Source organism: Hydra vulgaris, chromosome 12, assembly GCF_038396675.1.
Source record: "Hydra vulgaris chromosome 12, alternate assembly HydraT2T_AEP".
NCBI classification, from domain to species: Eukaryota; Metazoa; Cnidaria; class Hydrozoa; order Anthoathecata; family Hydridae; genus Hydra; species Hydra vulgaris.
The window spans coordinates 11,687,783-11,706,270 of record NC_088931.1 but is presented as its reverse complement, the minus strand read 5'-3'; the positions used below and the strand labels follow the sequence as shown (position 1 = coordinate 11,706,270).

The 18,488-nt window shown below is 29.5% G+C and overlaps 1 protein-coding gene across 1 annotated transcript; it reads left to right on the top strand.

The window, feature by feature from the left end:
• The first annotated feature begins 1,832 nt into the window (after positions 1–1,832).
• Positions 1,833–18,295, top strand: LOC100197622 (uncharacterized). The gene is made up of 6 exons (XM_065812174.1): positions 1,833–2,066; positions 6,110–6,241; positions 9,778–9,867; positions 9,948–10,099; positions 17,766–17,867; positions 17,945–18,295. The coding sequence occupies exons 1-6, from the start codon at positions 1,922–1,924 to the stop codon at positions 17,960–17,962; spliced, it is 639 nt and encodes a 212-aa protein (XP_065668246.1). The 5' UTR covers positions 1,833–1,921; the 3' UTR covers positions 17,963–18,295.
• Positions 18,296–18,488: the final 193 nt, after the last annotated feature.

The window sequence follows — 18,488 nt, the reverse complement described above, 5'->3', positions numbered from 1 at the left end:
CTTATACATACCATAAAGATTTTAAATAAAAGACGACAGAATGAAGAAAACTTTAATGCCATACTTATGACTGCATCAAAGTTACTATAAGACTTAGGTTCAAAAATCAAAATTCCACAAATTACAGGAAAACAAACTAATCGCGCAAACATCAATATCAATATCAGATCCTCTAACTTACTATAGAGTCAATGTTTATTTACCGTTAAGTGATAGCAAACTTCTAGATTTATAGTTTAGATTTTCTGATGAAACTCTTTTGAATTAAATGTAGCAATACCTAGAAATTTATTAAATAAAACAGAGTTAAAAGCATCCATAACTAATATATTGAGTTTTATGAAAGGGCTGCCCAACATGATTACTGCTGGTGAGAATGTCTAATTAATGAAAGTTTTTTCAGAATTCGAATTTTGAAAGCTAAAATGGAAAGACGCAATCAGCAAACAACAAGGCCTACCTGAATGTGAGCTAGAAGCATACAAACAATGTGATGGTAATGTCTTCCCATTAATTAAATGAATTTTGCGATTGCTTTGCACTCTTCCTGTTAGCGTTGCTTTGGGAGAACGGAGTTTCTCGGTTTTAAAAAGACTTGAAGCTTAGTTAAAATCCAGTATAGGACAAGAACAATTAAATGGCTTAGCTATGATGCATATCCATAGAGATTGCATCATAAATGTCAAAAAGATTATTGATAGTTTTGCATCTTCGAAAACTAGAAAGCTCAATTTTATATTGTAGTTTGTAAAATTTATAGAAGTCTTTATTAAAAAAAAATAATATACTAAAGATATTGTTTTGTCTTTTGTTACACATTACAGACAGGGCAGATTTACCTATAGACAGACAAGACTGCAGCCTGTGCACCATGATTTTAGCGGGTTCGATTTTTAAATGGGGTATCGTGAAAAAAAAATTGTGGTAAAATTTTTTCTGTCTAGGGCCCTCGAGGATATAAATCCGTCCCTTATTACAGACTAAATATCTATTTTCAACATTTGATTTTTTTTAAGATACTTTCAATATAATTATTAGCAAACTTTTCTAATAACATTCTAAATAATCTAATAAAAAAGTGGTTTATCTAAAGAAAAAAAAGCGGATTTTTGTTGTTGTTTAAGTTACCCCCTCCCCCCCTAAGACAATGACCTGGATCCGCCACTGGTAGATACACGGTATTATTCAATGCTAGTTACTTGAATTTGCACTATCCCTGATGATATGTCAAATTTTTTACCCGATATTGATGATTTGTGAAAAGCATTAATTTTTTGTTTTCATTTGATGAAAAGTTCTGCAGAATCGTATTGAATGCTTGTTGAGGCATATAGTGATCATGCTCTATCAGAAGCAACATTTAAAAGATGGTTTCAATAGTTCAGAGATTTTGATGTTAGAAACGAAGAACGTGGAAGATCATCAAAAAAGATTGAAGACGTCGAATTGCAAGCAATATTGGATGAGGATGATACTTTAAGTCGAAAGCAAGTAGCGGTAATATTAAATGTAGCACAATAAACAATTTCTTACCATTTAAAAGCTATGGGAAAGATCCAAAAGTATGGAAAATGGATGCCATAAAAATCGAAAACCAAAAAAAACACTTGTGAAATTTTGCTTCGCTGACTACAGTTTTTTGTTGTTTGTCTTTTTTTATATCCATTTTTGGTAAATATATCTTTGAGATAATTATTTTTTTTTTACAAATTCTTTGTACGTGTTAATTATCCTCTGTGGGTAAATCTTTTGTAAATGCCTTCTAAAATATGTAAATCGTAGTTCGGAATACAAGCTTGTTACAAAAGGTGCACGAGCATGTTCATCACCATGAGCGCGCGCGTATTTTTTATGTCCGTTTCCTGACTGTAAACAAACATAAGTACTCAAAAATTTATTCTTTCTTTTAAGTAATGTTATCATGGAACAAAAAGAACATAAAGAAAAAAAAGTATCACCTGGTATTGTTTACTTAAGTAAAATTCCTCCATCCATGAATCCACTGAAAATTCGAAGTCTTCTTTTACAGTTTGGGAAAATTGGAAGGGTTTATCTTCAAGCTGAAGGCAAGTTTATTATATACGAGTAGTTATTGTTTGTGATGGAATCAAACTTGATGGTTATTGATTTCATTGATTTACATTCCAACAGTTTCTAGAAAGAAAAAAACAACATGAATAAGTGAATTTTTTGTTTTTTTTATTTGGGGAAAAGAGATTTTGAAAAAATGATTACTTTACATCAGTTATTTCAAATTGGAAAACTAGTTTTCAGTAAGCTAAAATTTTTAAATTAATGGGTTAAGGCATTTAGTAATCAAGTTTATTATAATTACTTTAATCAATTAAGTAATTTTTATTACAGATATCAAATTTAAAATATTCAGATTTGTACTATTAATTCATTTAAGAAAAAAAGCAAATTGTTACCAATTATTTATTTAATCAATACTTTACAAATATTCATGATCTTCCAAGTATTTTTCATCTGTTGATTTACAAGATCTATTTGCTCTTTGTGAGACTAATTCGAATTCAGCTGTTTCATTTTTAGATCTTATCCCATCAGTGTTAATGGTTATTGTCCTTTTATTAGCCAAAACTCCAATAGTCATATGCTTCGCCTGGGCATATACTTATTTATCAGTTCACCTATTTATTTTGAGATCAAATTTTATTTCTCTGAATATTCTTTTGTGTGCTCTCCCTTTTCACTCAATCACTTTTTTTTTTATTCTTCATTGTTCTCTTTTATTGAAAAAATGCACTCTTTTCAATGTTGTTTCTGATTAAATTGATCAAGACTTTTCATCAGCTAGTATTGTTGTTGTTGATAACTTTAATGCTTATCACGCTGAATGGCTTGGTTTTAGTAGCACTGACCCCGATCGTACTAAATCTCATAAACTTTTTTTTCCTATATCTTACTCAGATTTTATGAGTATATTTCTAGGCAACCCTAATTACTTACCTTTACTCTTTGATTTGTTTCTTGTCTTACCCTAGCTTGTGCTTATTTCTTTTTGTTTTTCTTTAGGCTTCTTGTCATCCAAAGAAAATGCTTATCCAGCTTCTGTTGCTAAAGTTATTTCTCATCTTTTGAATCTTTAATCAACAGACTTCTCATATCTCATCTTGGGTCTTACAACTCTTTAATGAACAGTGTAAGTTTTGAGCCACCTATTGTACTGCTAATTTGTTGACTGTCTTAACAGAAAAGTTCCAATGAAAAATTGATGAATGTTGTGAAAAAGTGGTGGTGATTTTGATATTTTAAAGATTTTATTATTTTTTTAAATATCAAAATCCCCGCATGGTATGGTGAAGTCCCGCATGCTGGTCTTCACCATAAGCTCACATATGGTGTATCTGGGAATGTTTTTAAAATTTTCAAATTTTTCTAACTGTAGTATTAAAGTTTTCCTCATCGGACAACAGTCTTCTTTAGTTCTGGTAACTTTTATACCACAAGTTTCTATCTATAAACCCATCATTTATACTGTAGAAATTCTCATTTATAATAATGGTTTTTCTAATAATCTTACGTTAAAAATAATGATTTAAAGATGTTGGTTTTTAATTTGGTTATCACAACTATATACCAGGAGTATATGGGGTATCTTGACAAAAAATCACTTTTTAACCACTTAGAACAAGCAGCTGATCTTGAATTTGTTCTTTCTTCTGTGACAGCTTGATCTTCAGTGGATTAGATTCTACTGTATAGCGCGCATTTTCTTAATTATTTAAAGTTTGTTTTTCTCAGACCATGAGTTCCTTTTTCATTGAAGTGTTGCATTTTTTATTTAACATAAAAAAGTACTATTTCTATTAAATTTGCTGTAAAGACAATTTAATAGAAATGTTGTATTAGGCACATGAATATTTGGTCTGACATAATTTGTATGAAGTACGTACATAAAAGATAACCATAGGTGAGTTGAGTAGAAGTTCAAGGAAGGATATTTATTACCATAGTTTGTTGTTACACATTAATCACCTCAAAACAAACAGAAAACTATTACTATTAAATCTCTTAAATAAAAAGTTTATTATAATTGTTAAAAATAACATATATAAAAAATAAAATACAAAAATAAATACTAGAGAACTAAAGTCTCAATATGACACAATTTATAATGCTTCTTCAGTTGCAATCACAAATGCTAACAGACAGTCTGCAGGAAATCTAAAATTATGTTATTTAATTGTCAATGTTTGATGTTATTAGCTTTGACATGAATAGTTTGTAAACAACTATAATTTAACAAGACTACATTGTTCTTATTTAAATTTTTAGATAACAATAAAAATCTACTTACAATTATAACCAAGTGTATAATACTTACAATTATAATCATGATTATTCAAACATAAACAAAGGAATTTTCAATTATCTTTGACCAAAACTTCTTTTTTAACTTCATGTTGCATTTGAGTTACATCTTATGATTGTATGTTAAATTTATTTCAACACCCTGTGATAAATTATTTGAAAGTCTAATTATACATAGATAAATTTTAAATGTCACTACAGTGTGATAAATGATTTTACATGAAAATACATGCTATCATTTGCAATTTAATAAAATGATTATTAAAATGATATCGCATAAATAGAACACATCTTTACCATGTATGGTCTATTGTTAGAAATAGTATATAATCAGTTGATAAATGAACATGTAAATAAAAATTATGAAAAAAATACCACAGAGGTAACAAATGAAGTTTATGTAAAAACTCCTGTGAGAGTATATTTATTCATTACTATATAAGTACTTTTTAAAAGATTTTTTATAACATTTATTCATAACATTTTATTGAAAACAATGTAAAACATACTGTTCTTGGTCTAAAAAAATGTGCTACCATTACACCATTTACATCTCCTTGTAATTGACATCATTTTCTAACCAACTCAAATCTCAGACGTAATCCATTCACAGAAGCCCAGGCCAAACACAAAAAAAACCTGTATGTTTTGAAAATTTTGTATATTTTTGATATACAGAAAGTGTTTGTTTTATAAAAATCTGTAAACTATTAGTTGGTGATATTAAAACTCGGGGAAGGAAAATTTTTCCTTCATTTTATGAAACATGAAAATATAAATACTGAAAATAATTTTCCCAAATTAAGTGTAAACTTAGCAGATTTAGATGAACTATCAGTTCTAAACAGAATTTAACCTCACTAGCAAATTTGAGAAAAGCTATATTGAAAATGGTGTCATAAAATAATGAAAATGCAATCATAAAATAATGCCTAAGATTTCAGAGTATTTTGTTGTCTCAATACTGCAAAAAAGGAATCTGTTTTAGAAGTTTGAGGAGCCCACCCAAAGTACTAAAACATGTTTTATATTGTACTCTTTATTCTTCTATGTTCTATGTTTTTTGAATTGAAGTATTTTCTAGTGTAAATACATTTTTTTGCCCTATAAATATTGGGTTGTTGTATTTATTTGGCCATAAATTTACAGCAGTTTTATGGTACTTATTACTTTAAAAATCAAAGTTTTAGGATTATTTTAAATAAGGTTGGTACTGCAGTTTCTTTTTGCATAATTTTAAAAATGCTCTAAGAGAAACTTGAATCTAACGTAAACCTTAACTGGTACGCATAACAATTCTAAATCTATTGAGAAAGCAGCTTTCATCAGAAACTGATAAAACTGTATGGCTTATTTGGTAGCTACTATGCAGGTTTATAGGCTTACTTGGTAGCTGCTAAAAAGGTTTATAGACAAGAAAAGTTTATTACTAAAACTAAACTAAAATAAACTAAAATAAAAACTAAATTTTATAATTTTTGGGGCTTACTATATAGTTATTTATACATTATTTAAATAATTACATATATCAATAATATCTTTGTTTGAATTTTAGCATTTGTCTAAAGTCTGCACCCAGATAAATTAATGTCTAAATGGTCTTAAAAATGGGATTAAAAACCAAATGGAAATGACCAAAATAAGCATAACCTGTGCTTATGTAAGTTTTTTTCATTTGGTCATTATACAATGACTAAATAATTAAAGTGATTCAGAAATTTTTATAAAAGATAAATGCACTTATATATAAAATACTTTACATTTTTTTTTACAGATGAAAGTAAGCGCAAAAATCGAAAGAAGTTTGGGGGAACTAGTCGTAAGCAGTTTACTGAAGGATGGGTAGAGTTTTTAGACAAAAAAGTTGCAAAATCTGTTGCTCAATCTTTAAACTGCACAAATATTGGTATTTATTTATGATTCTAATAGTGTAATAGTGTTTTTGATTTTAATATATATTCAAAAAATAGGTTTCCTGGATTATTGTGAAAAGATTAGTGGATTAACATTGAAAATGCCAGTACTTAAATAGCATTAAAAAATTCTAATATTGTTATAACATGGAAAAAGTTACTTTTGTAATATGGAAAATTTTTGTAGTTATTTAAGTATTAGGGTAGGATACATGACAAAGTTTACATCTAAATTAGGATAGGATACACGACACAATTTACATCTAAATTAGGGTAGGATACATGACAAAATTTACATCTAAATTAGGGTAGGATACATGACAAAATTTATATCTAAATTAGATAGAGTACATGACAAAAATTTTTCAGAATGAGTGAATCCTGAGGCCATTTGATGTGCTGAACATGATTATTAGGGAATTTTTGGCCTATCACACTCCAATGAACAATCGCCATTTACTAAAAGTTAACAACATAACATAATATGACAACATTGTTTCCCATTTGGTTGAACTAACATGCATAATTGCAGACATTCTAAACATCAGAAACATTTTTAATTTGCTTTAAAATAAATAATAGTTAATTTAAATTAAGTATAGTTAAAAATAAAAAATAAAAAGATTAAGAATGTTTCTTTTAATTACAAAAGATGTGTGAAAAGTTCCAAACAATAAAGCAAAAGAATCTTACGTTTTTACAAAATCTTGTGGATTAAAACTTTTGATTTTTCAAAATTCAATTAAGTTTTAATTTTTTATTTAAAATTTTCTATTCTCATTGGGACAAAAGGTTTTGAAAATAATAAACATTCCATTCTATCTGTTAACAGTAATGACTTCATAACTTTCTATTCATTTTTTGTACAAAACAGAAAACTGCATTCTAATTTAAACTGAGCGCGTGATTTAATTAATATCTAGTGAATAACTTTTTTATATACTTGATTATATACTTGATAAATATATAATAGACTTATACTAATATAATATATATTTGTTTAAGTATATATATACTTATACAAGTATAATATATAACTTATATACTGACGTAATTTTTGTTAATATGTTTGTGAAAATAGTGATGTTATATTTTTTCTTTCATTGATTGTGATCTTGCTTACAAAAGTTTTAATTTAAAGTTATATAACAGATATATTTGTTATACGTATTGTTTATTGAAACTTTTTTTTTTAATTTTTAGTTTCGTTTAGCTTTAACTTTTTTAATAAATAGACTTTAATATAAGCTTAACTGATTCAAAGATATGAGTGAAAATATTTAGTTTATTAACTTATATATGACTGAAAATATTTGATTCCAACATTTTGATGTTTTTGAATTTTAAATATAATAGTCATTAATTGATAGAATGTGATCGAACCTGTATGAAATCAAAGCTATAAGTGAAGTTTTAGTTTGATAAATTTTTTAAGCTAGATATTTATTTATAAGATACTTACAAATATTATGCTATATATTTATAAATATTGCGCTAGATATTGAATTTTTTAACATTTAAGTTTGGAATATTCATTGAAGTGTTGCAAGTTTTGATATTTTATTACATGAACTTAATGCAATTCAAAGTAAAAATTCTAGTTAAGCAAAGTTTTTTTTGTTAAACGGACAGTAAAAACTGTACGAGTTGGCGAATGGTTCAACTTAACCAGGATATGATTAAGCAGATAATATGATAAAATTCATTTGGAATTTTCAAGAAAAAAAAGCTGAACATAGCATAGTAATAGAAGAAGAGTAATCTAAAAAAACATGTTGTTTTTCTCGTTTTTTGCGCTATTGCACAGCTTTCTCCTAAATGTATCTTCCCACCAAGTGAGCTGTGTGGCAAGTCACGCAGGCATATATGGTACACATGACAGTCGTCACATTCCCACTAGTATAAAACAATGGCTACTGCTTCTGAAGTCATCATATCCAAAACAATTGATTCAACAAATAAATAAAAGAGTAAATAAAAGAAGTAATTGTATTGTGAAATGCCTAATTGATGAAGTGTACAGCTAACAGGAAAAGTTCATTACTCGGCTGTTCTGGAAGAAATATTAGAAACCCTCAATAGACAGTTTCTTCAAAAATCTGGATATTGCTTGCGAAAAGTTGAAATTGTCACCTCTCACCAACCTAGGGTGTGAATCAGAATTTGCAAAATTTGACAACTAACTTAAAATATGAGGTGGCTCCACAACTGTCACTACGTTATTCATAAAAAATGTTGTGATGACAAATGGTCTACTCAGAGATTCATCCTTTACCGAGCTCGCATATGGAGACAAGAGAAAGAAATGGAAATGGGCAAAGACGTCTGATGAGGTGAAGCAGGTCAGAACACTAGAAAAGGACTTTGTAGCAACCATTCAGGCCATCCAAAGACTATTTATTGTGAAAAAGGAAGAACTGAAGAAGCAGAAAAATTCAAAAACTTTTAAATTGCTGGAAGATTGTAAAAAGTATGGAGGACCTGTGACAGTCTGATATTGAAAAACTAGACTCATTATCTGAAAGTCAGCTCCTCAATGAAATAAGTTAATTGCATCTCACTATAGTTCTTGGTATCAGACAGAGAAGATGTGTGAAATTGGACAATGGAGAAATCAAAATGCAGAAATTCACTCTTGATGAATTGAGAATTTCTATAAAAAACGTTCTCAAGCCTGTGAATGATCTTGTTGACAACATTGATTGATTATTGAAAAGTGTTTTAACTGCTGAATAAATACTCAATAATATATTTGATTCGTAATGAATATATAAGAACAAACTGTGGCTTATTCATTTTGCCCCTGAATCACTACGGCTCAAGTTACAGATCAATCTCTTAACTTTTGGAATGTCTTAGAGTTGTAAATAGTAGCATTTTATTTACATAAAAAACAAATACCTAGTGGGCACGTATTGATGTGCCCACTATGACGGGCAATGTATTAATGTGTTTTAATATGTGTTTTAGACATGTTTATAATGTCTAAAATACATATTAAAACACATTAATACATATTTTAAAATACGTCTTGTGCCCGCTGAGTTACATAGTAGTACTTATGTCAAAATCCATTTTTCAATAACGGGGTGAACTTTTTTCAAAAGATATGGAAATAATAGTTCATTTCGTGCTTTTTAGGTAAAAGTTCATCAAACTACAGTGCAGGAGCATAGGGTTGAAAAAAAGTCATAAACCTAGTGTACATACATTGACTGACTTGAATAGGTAAAATATACAAGGATTGTGAATACATGGACTTAGGGCTTTGGCTTAGGCAGGCAGAAAAAAATTTCTTCTAGTCTTTTTTTTTAATTTTTTTTTTTAATGTCAATAGATTATGGGAAAAGTTACATACACATTTCTTTGCATACTTAATCTTGCATGAAGCATCATTGATGATGTCATACTAAATAACCCTGAATAGCAATGAAGAATAACTACTGACGCAGGGGTAATACATAAATTGACTGAGGGTTTGGTTTTTTCTAGTTATTTATTTGTTTGTATTTAGTAAAGTTGTATTTAGGGGGTAAAAAAAGATACTACTATCATGATGACATATGGAATATAAAATACCTGCCCAAATTCAAATGGGGACATATCAGCGAAAAATTAGGTACAGGTTTTATATGATTTTTGGACAAACATTAAAATTAAAAATTAAAAAAAATAAATTTTGATGTTTTTTATTTTAAGCATATGAAAAAGCTGCTCGAGAACAGCGCATGCGAGCAGAAATATCTCAAGCAAAAAAAGAGGCAAATTTTTATTTGGAAAATGTTAGCAAAGGTAAAGCTATTTCTGCCATTGTTGAAAAAAAAAGAAGGAAAAGAAAGTTACAGGAAAAGGTAATAAATACTTTTTTTGATCAAGTTATTTATTATTCCTTCATTACTTCAAAAAATTAATTATTGAATTAATCTACAGTTGTTATTCACACAAGTTTCAAAAAAGTTTAATATAAGTTTTCAAAGATTATATAAGGTTATATTTTAAGTTATATATTACATTGCTTTTATAATGTTGCATTCCTTTTGTCAAACACCGCACAAGATCTATGAACCGGTGTGGTGTTTATCTTTCATTTTGTATATTAATTGTGCTTAAATATTTTATTCCGAAGAAGAAGAAAAAAATTAAACAGATTGGTTGAAAAGTTTTGAAAGTGATGCTTATCAACTAGTAGAAAAATCAAAATTCATGCACTATTTAATTATTTTATCTTTTGTTTAAATAATTTTAATTTGACAATTAATATTATTTAATTTGACAATCAAAATAAAACAATTTCATTTTGATTTGTCAATTTATTCTTCTTTAAAAAATATTTAGTTAGAACAATGGAAAAAATTGAATATGTGCAGTGAAAAAACTCTTTGTTATGGAAAGTTTATCAGCAACAGAAATTCATTTAAACATTACAAAATTGTTGAAGGAATTTGCTCCTTTATTTCCAACTGTATACAAGTTGATTTTGAATTTAAATGTGATTTTTTAAGTGTTATTGGTAAACCATGTAGCAGATGTCTAAAAAGTTCAACAACTATGTCTATGAAGTTAAAATTTTAATAATAAATTAATAAATTTAATAATTTCAATATTATTAAAATTATTATGAAAAAAACTTCATACAAAAGTAAGTTATTTATTAGTTAGCATTTGTTAATAATTATTATTATTAATTACAGTTATTTATAACAACTCAACAAAAAGTTAAACAATTTTTCAGCAACTTGGAGCATTTTAAATAAAGCAAATTTTGAATAGTTATAAAAGCCCTGTGTACTGGATAAATTGAAACATTTAAATATGTTCCTATGCCCCCCTTTTAAACAAGCCAAAAATAAGAATGATAAAATTTTTTGAACAAATAGTACTTAAGTTCCTAATTTCGGTGCTAAGAGTACTTACCTTAGCTTTTTCCCTTTTAAAATAAGTTTATAACTTTAAAAAAAAGGCGGACATAGCGACCACTACGTTACACAAAATTCAATCCAAAGCCAAAAAAAAGAAGACTAACAACATCAAAATGGAAAAAAAAACTTGGTTAAAGTCAGGTAAAGTATATATATATATATATATATATATATATATATATATATATATATATATATATATATATATATATATATATATATATATATATATATATATATATATATATATATATATATATATATATATCATATATATATATATATATATATATATATATATATATATATATATATATATATATATATATATATGTATATGTATATAATATTATGAATACACTGAACAAGTTTATATATTATATATAATATATACCATATAAACTTGTTTATTGTATTCTTTAAAAAGTGTGCTCAATTTTCTTAATGAACTTAGCAATTATAATATTAGAAAAAAATACCCGAATTATGTCTAATGTAATTGCATGTAAAGATTTTTGTATCATAAAATAACAACAACATGGGTATTTTATATTAAGTTTATTTTATTTCATCAGAAGCTCACACATTTTATGATAAAAAGCTGAAGCCATCAAGGAAGTCTGCCATAATTGAATGTCGTTGTAGTTGTCTTACTAAATTCACAGATATTGAGAAACAACAGATTTTTTTTGCTTTTTCTGCTCTTAAAGATCATGACGCACAAAATGTATATCTGCAGGGTTGCATAAATGTAACCCCTGTCAATAGAATTCGTTGAAGGCATAGAAAAGAAAATGGTAAAGAACAAAGCAGCTTCTTTAGTCACTGCAATGGACCAAACTGTTTCCATTTGCAACACTTCTTGCTATTCATGGGGTAAAGGAATCTAAGAAAAAAGTTCTTAACTTTACTGTTCCCATTGAAGATGGCTGGGGCAAACACAAAAACCATAGAAAAATTGATAAAAAAATTTGAGATCATGTTTGTGATCACATTAAATTGTTTCCTACACATGAAAGCTACTACAGCTGATCAAAAAACAAACACAATTAATATCTGGATTCATCTCTGACTGTGGCAGAAATGCATTGTCTATTTTTAAAGGCAAATCCAGATCTTATACCTAATGGTTGTAAATACTGGCTTTACCATGACATATTTAACTTCATATTTAATATTAAATTTGAACTTCCAAGGAGTGACATATGTGATAAGTGTGAAAAATTTCAGGCACAAATTAAAGCAGCCGAATCTATCAATTATGTGATTCTTGTAAATAAACTGAATTTTCAACATGAGCTTCACATAAAGAAAGCAGATTTGTTTAATGTACAAATCAACAAAGCCACAGAAGATGCAAAACTAAGAAAAGACACTGCAGTGATCTGTTTAGACTTTGAAAAAAATTTACCACTTCCTCTAACTGGCATTGGACAAGAGTTTTATAGGCATCAACTTTGGATTTACAACCTGTGCATTCATGACAATTTAAATGAATCTACTAACATGTATGTATATGCTGAACATTTTGCAGCTAAGGGCCCAAATGGAGTAATTTCATGCCTGGACCATCACGTTTCTGGTCTTCCAGCTACAACTATAAAAATTATAATTTTTATGGATAACTGTTTTTTGCAGAATAAAAACCGTTACATCTTTACCTACCTACAAAGATTGGTTTATAAGAATGTCTCTATAACACAAGCTTGTGTAAATATCCCCTTCCAGGTCATAGCCGAATGCCTTGTCGGAATTTTGGGCGCATTCAAAAAAGGAGAAGAAAAAAGGACAGGGTAATTTTACCTTCACAGTGGGTATCACTTGTAAAGAATACAAATACCAGCAAACCATTTAATGTTGTGTATGTGGAGCATCCTCTTACAGACAACATGATTGAAGATAGAACCCCAGTTGTTAAAGTACTTGACTTTAAAAGAGCTTGTGATCCCTTGATAAAACCAGTAACTGGAGTTAGTGAGTTCAGAGGAGCAAAATTTGAATGAGGCAAGGTACCACTTGTCAAATTTCAATGACAGGAGAATGTTCTGATGTCATAAAAACTTTAAAATGTGGTAAAAAACTTTTAACTCTTATTTCACTCAAACCTAATGAAGCATTCATAAATTTTTTGCCTGTTTCAGTGTTCCTTTTTGATGCAAAAAGTACCGAAGTCTAGTAATAGGACAAAAAGTACTTAAGTCCTAAAAAAAAATTACACATATTTCCTAAAAGATGAGGGTTTAAGATTTTAAAAAAAGCAGGTTTATTGATTATAATGATGTAAAGATATAGCGGTTATTAGAAATGTATTGACATGTCTTGCCTGATTTCAAGGTTAGTTTAAATATTCGAACTCCTTTGTCTCAGAATGAGTACTAAGGTCTTTAATTTACCATCCTCCTACATATAAAATAAACCAAGAGATTTTTTTTTAATTTTTATTTTTAACACTAAAATAAGTTAGAAGTTTGTTTTTAGGGATATTTGTTAAAAGATTTGTTTTTATTCTTCTATTTAGTATACCATTTTATCAAAATTATAAAAATCTTTATATTTTTTCTAAACCTAACATACAAGCGTTTGTATTTGAAAAATATCAATTACATATGTTTGTATTTGGAAATCTAAAATTAACATATTTATATTTGTATTTGATTAAATGTATTTGATCACAACCTTGGTTGTAATGTATATGATTATAAAAGTGGTTGTAATGTAAAATATTGTAACAGTGGTTGTCATGAAATTGTAATATTTTTACTTAGCCTAGTTTCACTTATGTAATGATCTTTTAATCGATGTACAGATATGAACACATCAAATAAAAAAAAAGATAAACCTTTATAAAATCAATAAGCATTTTTTTTTTTTTACCCTCCATTATTCCACATGCGTGGCTTGAACGGGTTTTCATCATGCCATCATGTCTAAAACTCAGTTTTATGGTTCTGAGGCCAGCTGGTAGTCAGGTTTCCCGAACTCTGTGGTAGCTCTCAGAGAGGCTGATTCCATCAACAGCTGAAAAATATCAAAGTATTAACAGTGCCATGTTGCGCATGGATGGTGTCCTTGTTTGTACTTTTGGTGTGCATTGCGGAGGCCACATTTGGAGCCCTTTGTTACGGCTTAGGGTTTATAAGTAGTAATGAGGCAATTGCTTGGGCTATTAAACGGCATTCTGAGTACTATCTATGCTTTGAGTCAAGTTCTTCAATCTAATTTAAAAATGAATAAAGTACTAAAAACTATAAAACACAAAAAACCATCATTATGACCAAGTTCTCTAAACCTATCATTCACTAATATTCGTGGTCTTTGAAGTAACTTTTCTTCTGTTGAGTCTTATCTCTTGCAAAGTTTACCAGACCTACTTGCTCTTTGTGAGACTAATTTGAGTTCGGCTGTCTCATCTTGTGATCTTAGTGTTGATGGTTATCTTCCTCTAATTCGTGAAGACTCCAATAGTCAAATGCTTGGCCTCGGCATTTACATTCGTAAGAATTCACCCATTTGTTGTGAAACTAGGTTTGAATCCACAGACTATTCATATGCTTTCATTTAGCACCACTTCAATCTATTGCCTTTCTCTTTGTCTCAAAACTGCACTCTTTTTGACATTATTTCTGATCATATTGACCAAGCCCTCTCTCTTTGTCCATCAGCTAATATAGTTGTTGTCGGTGACTTTAATGCTCACCACTCTGAATGGCTTGGCTCTAGTGTCAGTGACTCTGCAGGCATTAAAGCCCACAACTTTTGCCTTTCTCAATCCCTAACTCAAATAGTCAACTTTCCAATTCGCTTTCCTGAAAACCTGAATCATCTACCTTCTCTACTTGACTTTCTGATCCTAGTCAGTGTTCAGTTTCTCCACATTCACCCTTAGGTTCTTCTGATCACAGTTTGATCTCTCTAAAACTAATATCTCATTCTTCTGCATCACCTGAATCCCCCTATTATCGAATCTCTTACAACTACAGTAAAGCTGACTGGGATTCTTTCTGTGATTTTCTTGGTGATAGCCCTTGGGTAGAAATCTTTCGTCTTCCTGTCGACAAATGTGCTTCTTACATAACTTCGTGGATTCAGGCTGGCATGGAATCTTTTATTCCCTCTCGACGATTCCAGGTCAAGCCTCACTTTCCTCCATGGTTTTTTCCACACTGTGCTGCTGCGATTGCCAATCGAAACCGTTACTTCCATATTTATCAGCAAAACAATTCTCCAGAAAACAGGCGTCTGTTTATTACTGCTAGAAACGATTGTAAAAAGGTTCTGTCTAACGCCAAAACCCGCTATTCTCAGGTCATGAAATCTCATATCTCATCTCAAAAATTAGGCTCTCGTGACTTCTGGGGGCAAATCTATAATTCCACCTCTCTTGTATGGTTCAGACTTTGTCACCTCACCTAAAGACAAAGATGAATTGTTTGCTAAAAACTTTTCATCAATATCATCTCTTGATTCCACTAGTTGCGTTCTACCTGATATTGCCAACAAACAGGTTGATCCATTGCTTGACATTCATATCACTCCAGCATCTGTATCTAGAGTGATTTCCTGCCTAGACTCTTCTACAGCTTGTGGCCTGGACAACATACCTGTTATTGTCTTGCAGAAGTGTTCTCCGGATCTGTCGTCTATACTCTCAAAACTATTCAACAAGTGCTTATCAGAGTCTTGTTTTCCAGCCTGCTGGAAAGCGGCATCTGTTATCCCTATCTTCAAAAATTCTGGAGAGCAATCTGATTCGTCTAACTACCATCCCATAAGTCTTCTTCCTATCATAAGCAAGGTTTTTGAATCTTTAATTAATAAACACTTAATTTCTTATCTTGAATCTAATAACTTACTTTCTGACCATTAATATGGATTTCGATCTTCTCGTTCTACAGCTGATTTGCTAACAGTAATAACTGACAGGTTTTATTGTGCATTAGATGAAGGTGGAGAGGTTAAGGCCATTGCTCTTGACATTTCAAAAGCTTTTGATAAAGTTTGGCTGCTCTTCTCCATAAGCTTTCTTCTTATGGTGTATCCGGCAACATCTTTAAGATTATTGAATCCTTCCTTTCCAATCGTAGCATAAAGGTTGTCCTCGATGGACAACACTCTTCTTCTTGTTCTGTAACTTCAGGGGTTCCTCAAGGTTCTATCCTTGGCCCTATACTCTTTAATTTACATTAACGATCTTCCAGATATTCTCACATCTAAGGTGGCATTGTTTGCTGATGATACTACCATTTATTCTTGTCGTGATAAGAAAGCAACACCCTCTGATTGCTTGGAGGGGGCATTTGAGCTTGAAAAGGATCTCACTTCTGCTACAGCATGGGGCTCACAGTGGCTGGTGAACTTTAATTCAAATAAAACTCAAACTTTTTTTCAGCCAACCGTTATCGCAATAATTTAGATCTTCCTATATTTATGAACGGTGATGTAAACGATGTGTCATCTTCTAGGATTAACTCTTACTTCCAATCTTTCTTGGAAACCATATATCAAATCAGTTGCAAAATTAGCATCTGCTAAGGTTGCATCTCTTTATCGAGCTCGTCACTTTCTTACTTTTTTTACGGATTCTATTCTCTATCTCTATAAATCTCAAATCCGGCCTTGTATGGAATACTGTTGCCATATCTGGGGCGGATCTTCTAATGATGCCCTTTCTCTTTTAGACAAGGTGCAAAAACGCATTCTAAACATAGTTGGACCTGCTCTTGCAGCCAACCTCCAACCATTATCACATCGTTGTAATGTTACTTCTCTTTCTCTTTTCTACAAATACTATAATGAGCACTGCTCTAAAGAGCTAGCTTCTCTTGTGCCATCTGCTAAAATTCATTCTCGTGTTACTCGTCATTCAATTAAGTCTCATCCTTTTTCTGTGACTGTTCCTAAGTGCTCCAAAAACGCTTATTCGTCTAGTTTTTTGCCTCAAACATCAGTTCTTTGGAATTCGCCTCCTTCATCTTGCTTTCCTGATTCATATAATTTGCAATCTTTTAAGTCGTCCGTCAATCGTTATCTTGCTTTACAATCTTCATCTTTTCTCTTTCAATAACTTCCAACTTTAATTAGTGGCTGCTTGCAGCCTTGTTGGAAACAAAGATGTTTAACAAAAAAAAAAAAAAAATTTAATTTTTTTTGTTTTGTGCATCAGGGTTTAATATTTCTATTACAATACTACTAGGTCGATTAACATTCCAGGTTTAGAAGTTTCTCCTGGTATAACAGAATTATACTCTAATAAAAGTTTAATAACTAAAAGTTATTCTGGATAAAGAATAAATAATTGGGATTATTCAGATCAACAAAAATATGTTTTATATTAGCGCAATTTTTAGCTAGGAAAATTCTTTTTTTCGCATTCATATATATATATATATATATATATATATATATATATATATATATATATATATATATATATATATATATATATATATATATATATATATATATATATATATATATATATATGTGTGATATATCACTATGATATATATATGATATATCACTATAATATATCACTATGATAATTACTATAACACTTACATACTGCTATTTTAATTGACTTTTTATTTTGAATTTAAAGAATGACGTTTCTTCGAACGTTGAAAGAAATTTTAACCAAAAATCTGTGAAGCTGTCAAAGACAGATGGGGCTTCAGACTTGAGCACAAATATTTTATCAAAGGTATTATTTATAAAAATTGTTAAATGAGAATATTTAATAGATATTGTGTAATAATCTTTTGTTATTTTGTTGTGTAGGTATTTAGCACCGTATAATCGCGTGGCGTGATGGACAAGATATAATGTTAGAATAAATTTATTGTTTAACAAAAAATCCAATAATGAATATTGTCAACATATTAAAATTATTATCAATCTAATAATTTACTGGGTAATTTCTTTTGGAGAAGACCTTTGTTTTTGTCGATGTTTTTGAAGATTTAAAACATTACATTTGTTTTCAACATTCGTTAATTACGAGGTTCTTCTTACAAGCATATCTCCAAGCTTCCATACATTGAATTGCTGAACGCTTAGAGACAAATATTAAATGAGTTGCTTGTTTACTTGTACTTTAAGTATAGTATTAACAATGTTCGAACTTTATAATTCTGAATTATTTTACATGTTTACTAAGTATCTGTACGTCGGAGGTACGCTGAATTTTATTGATTATTTCTTGATTGGAACGTGAGGTAATGGCTAAGTTTGCTTCAAACTCGTTTCCGCTTTTTAGTTTTAATTTTTATAGCTGTTGAGTTCTTGATTAACCAAAATAAAAGATGTTGAGTTCTTGATTAAC

What these genes read in the sequence shown, in the direction of transcription:
- LOC100197622 (XM_065812174.1), top strand. Translation starts at nt 1,922, where the DNA reads ATGGAACAAAAAGAACATAAAGAAAAAAAAGTATCACCTGGTATTGTT. An exon ending in TTTAAACTGCACAAATATTG is followed by an intron (nt 6,242 to 9,777) that starts GTATTTATTTAT and finishes AGTTGTATTTAG; the next exon opens with GGGGTAAAAAAAGATACTAC. An exon ending in ACATATCAGCGAAAAATTAG is followed by an intron (nt 9,868 to 9,947) that starts GTACAGGTTTTA and finishes TTTTATTTTAAG; the next exon opens with CATATGAAAAAGCTGCTCGA.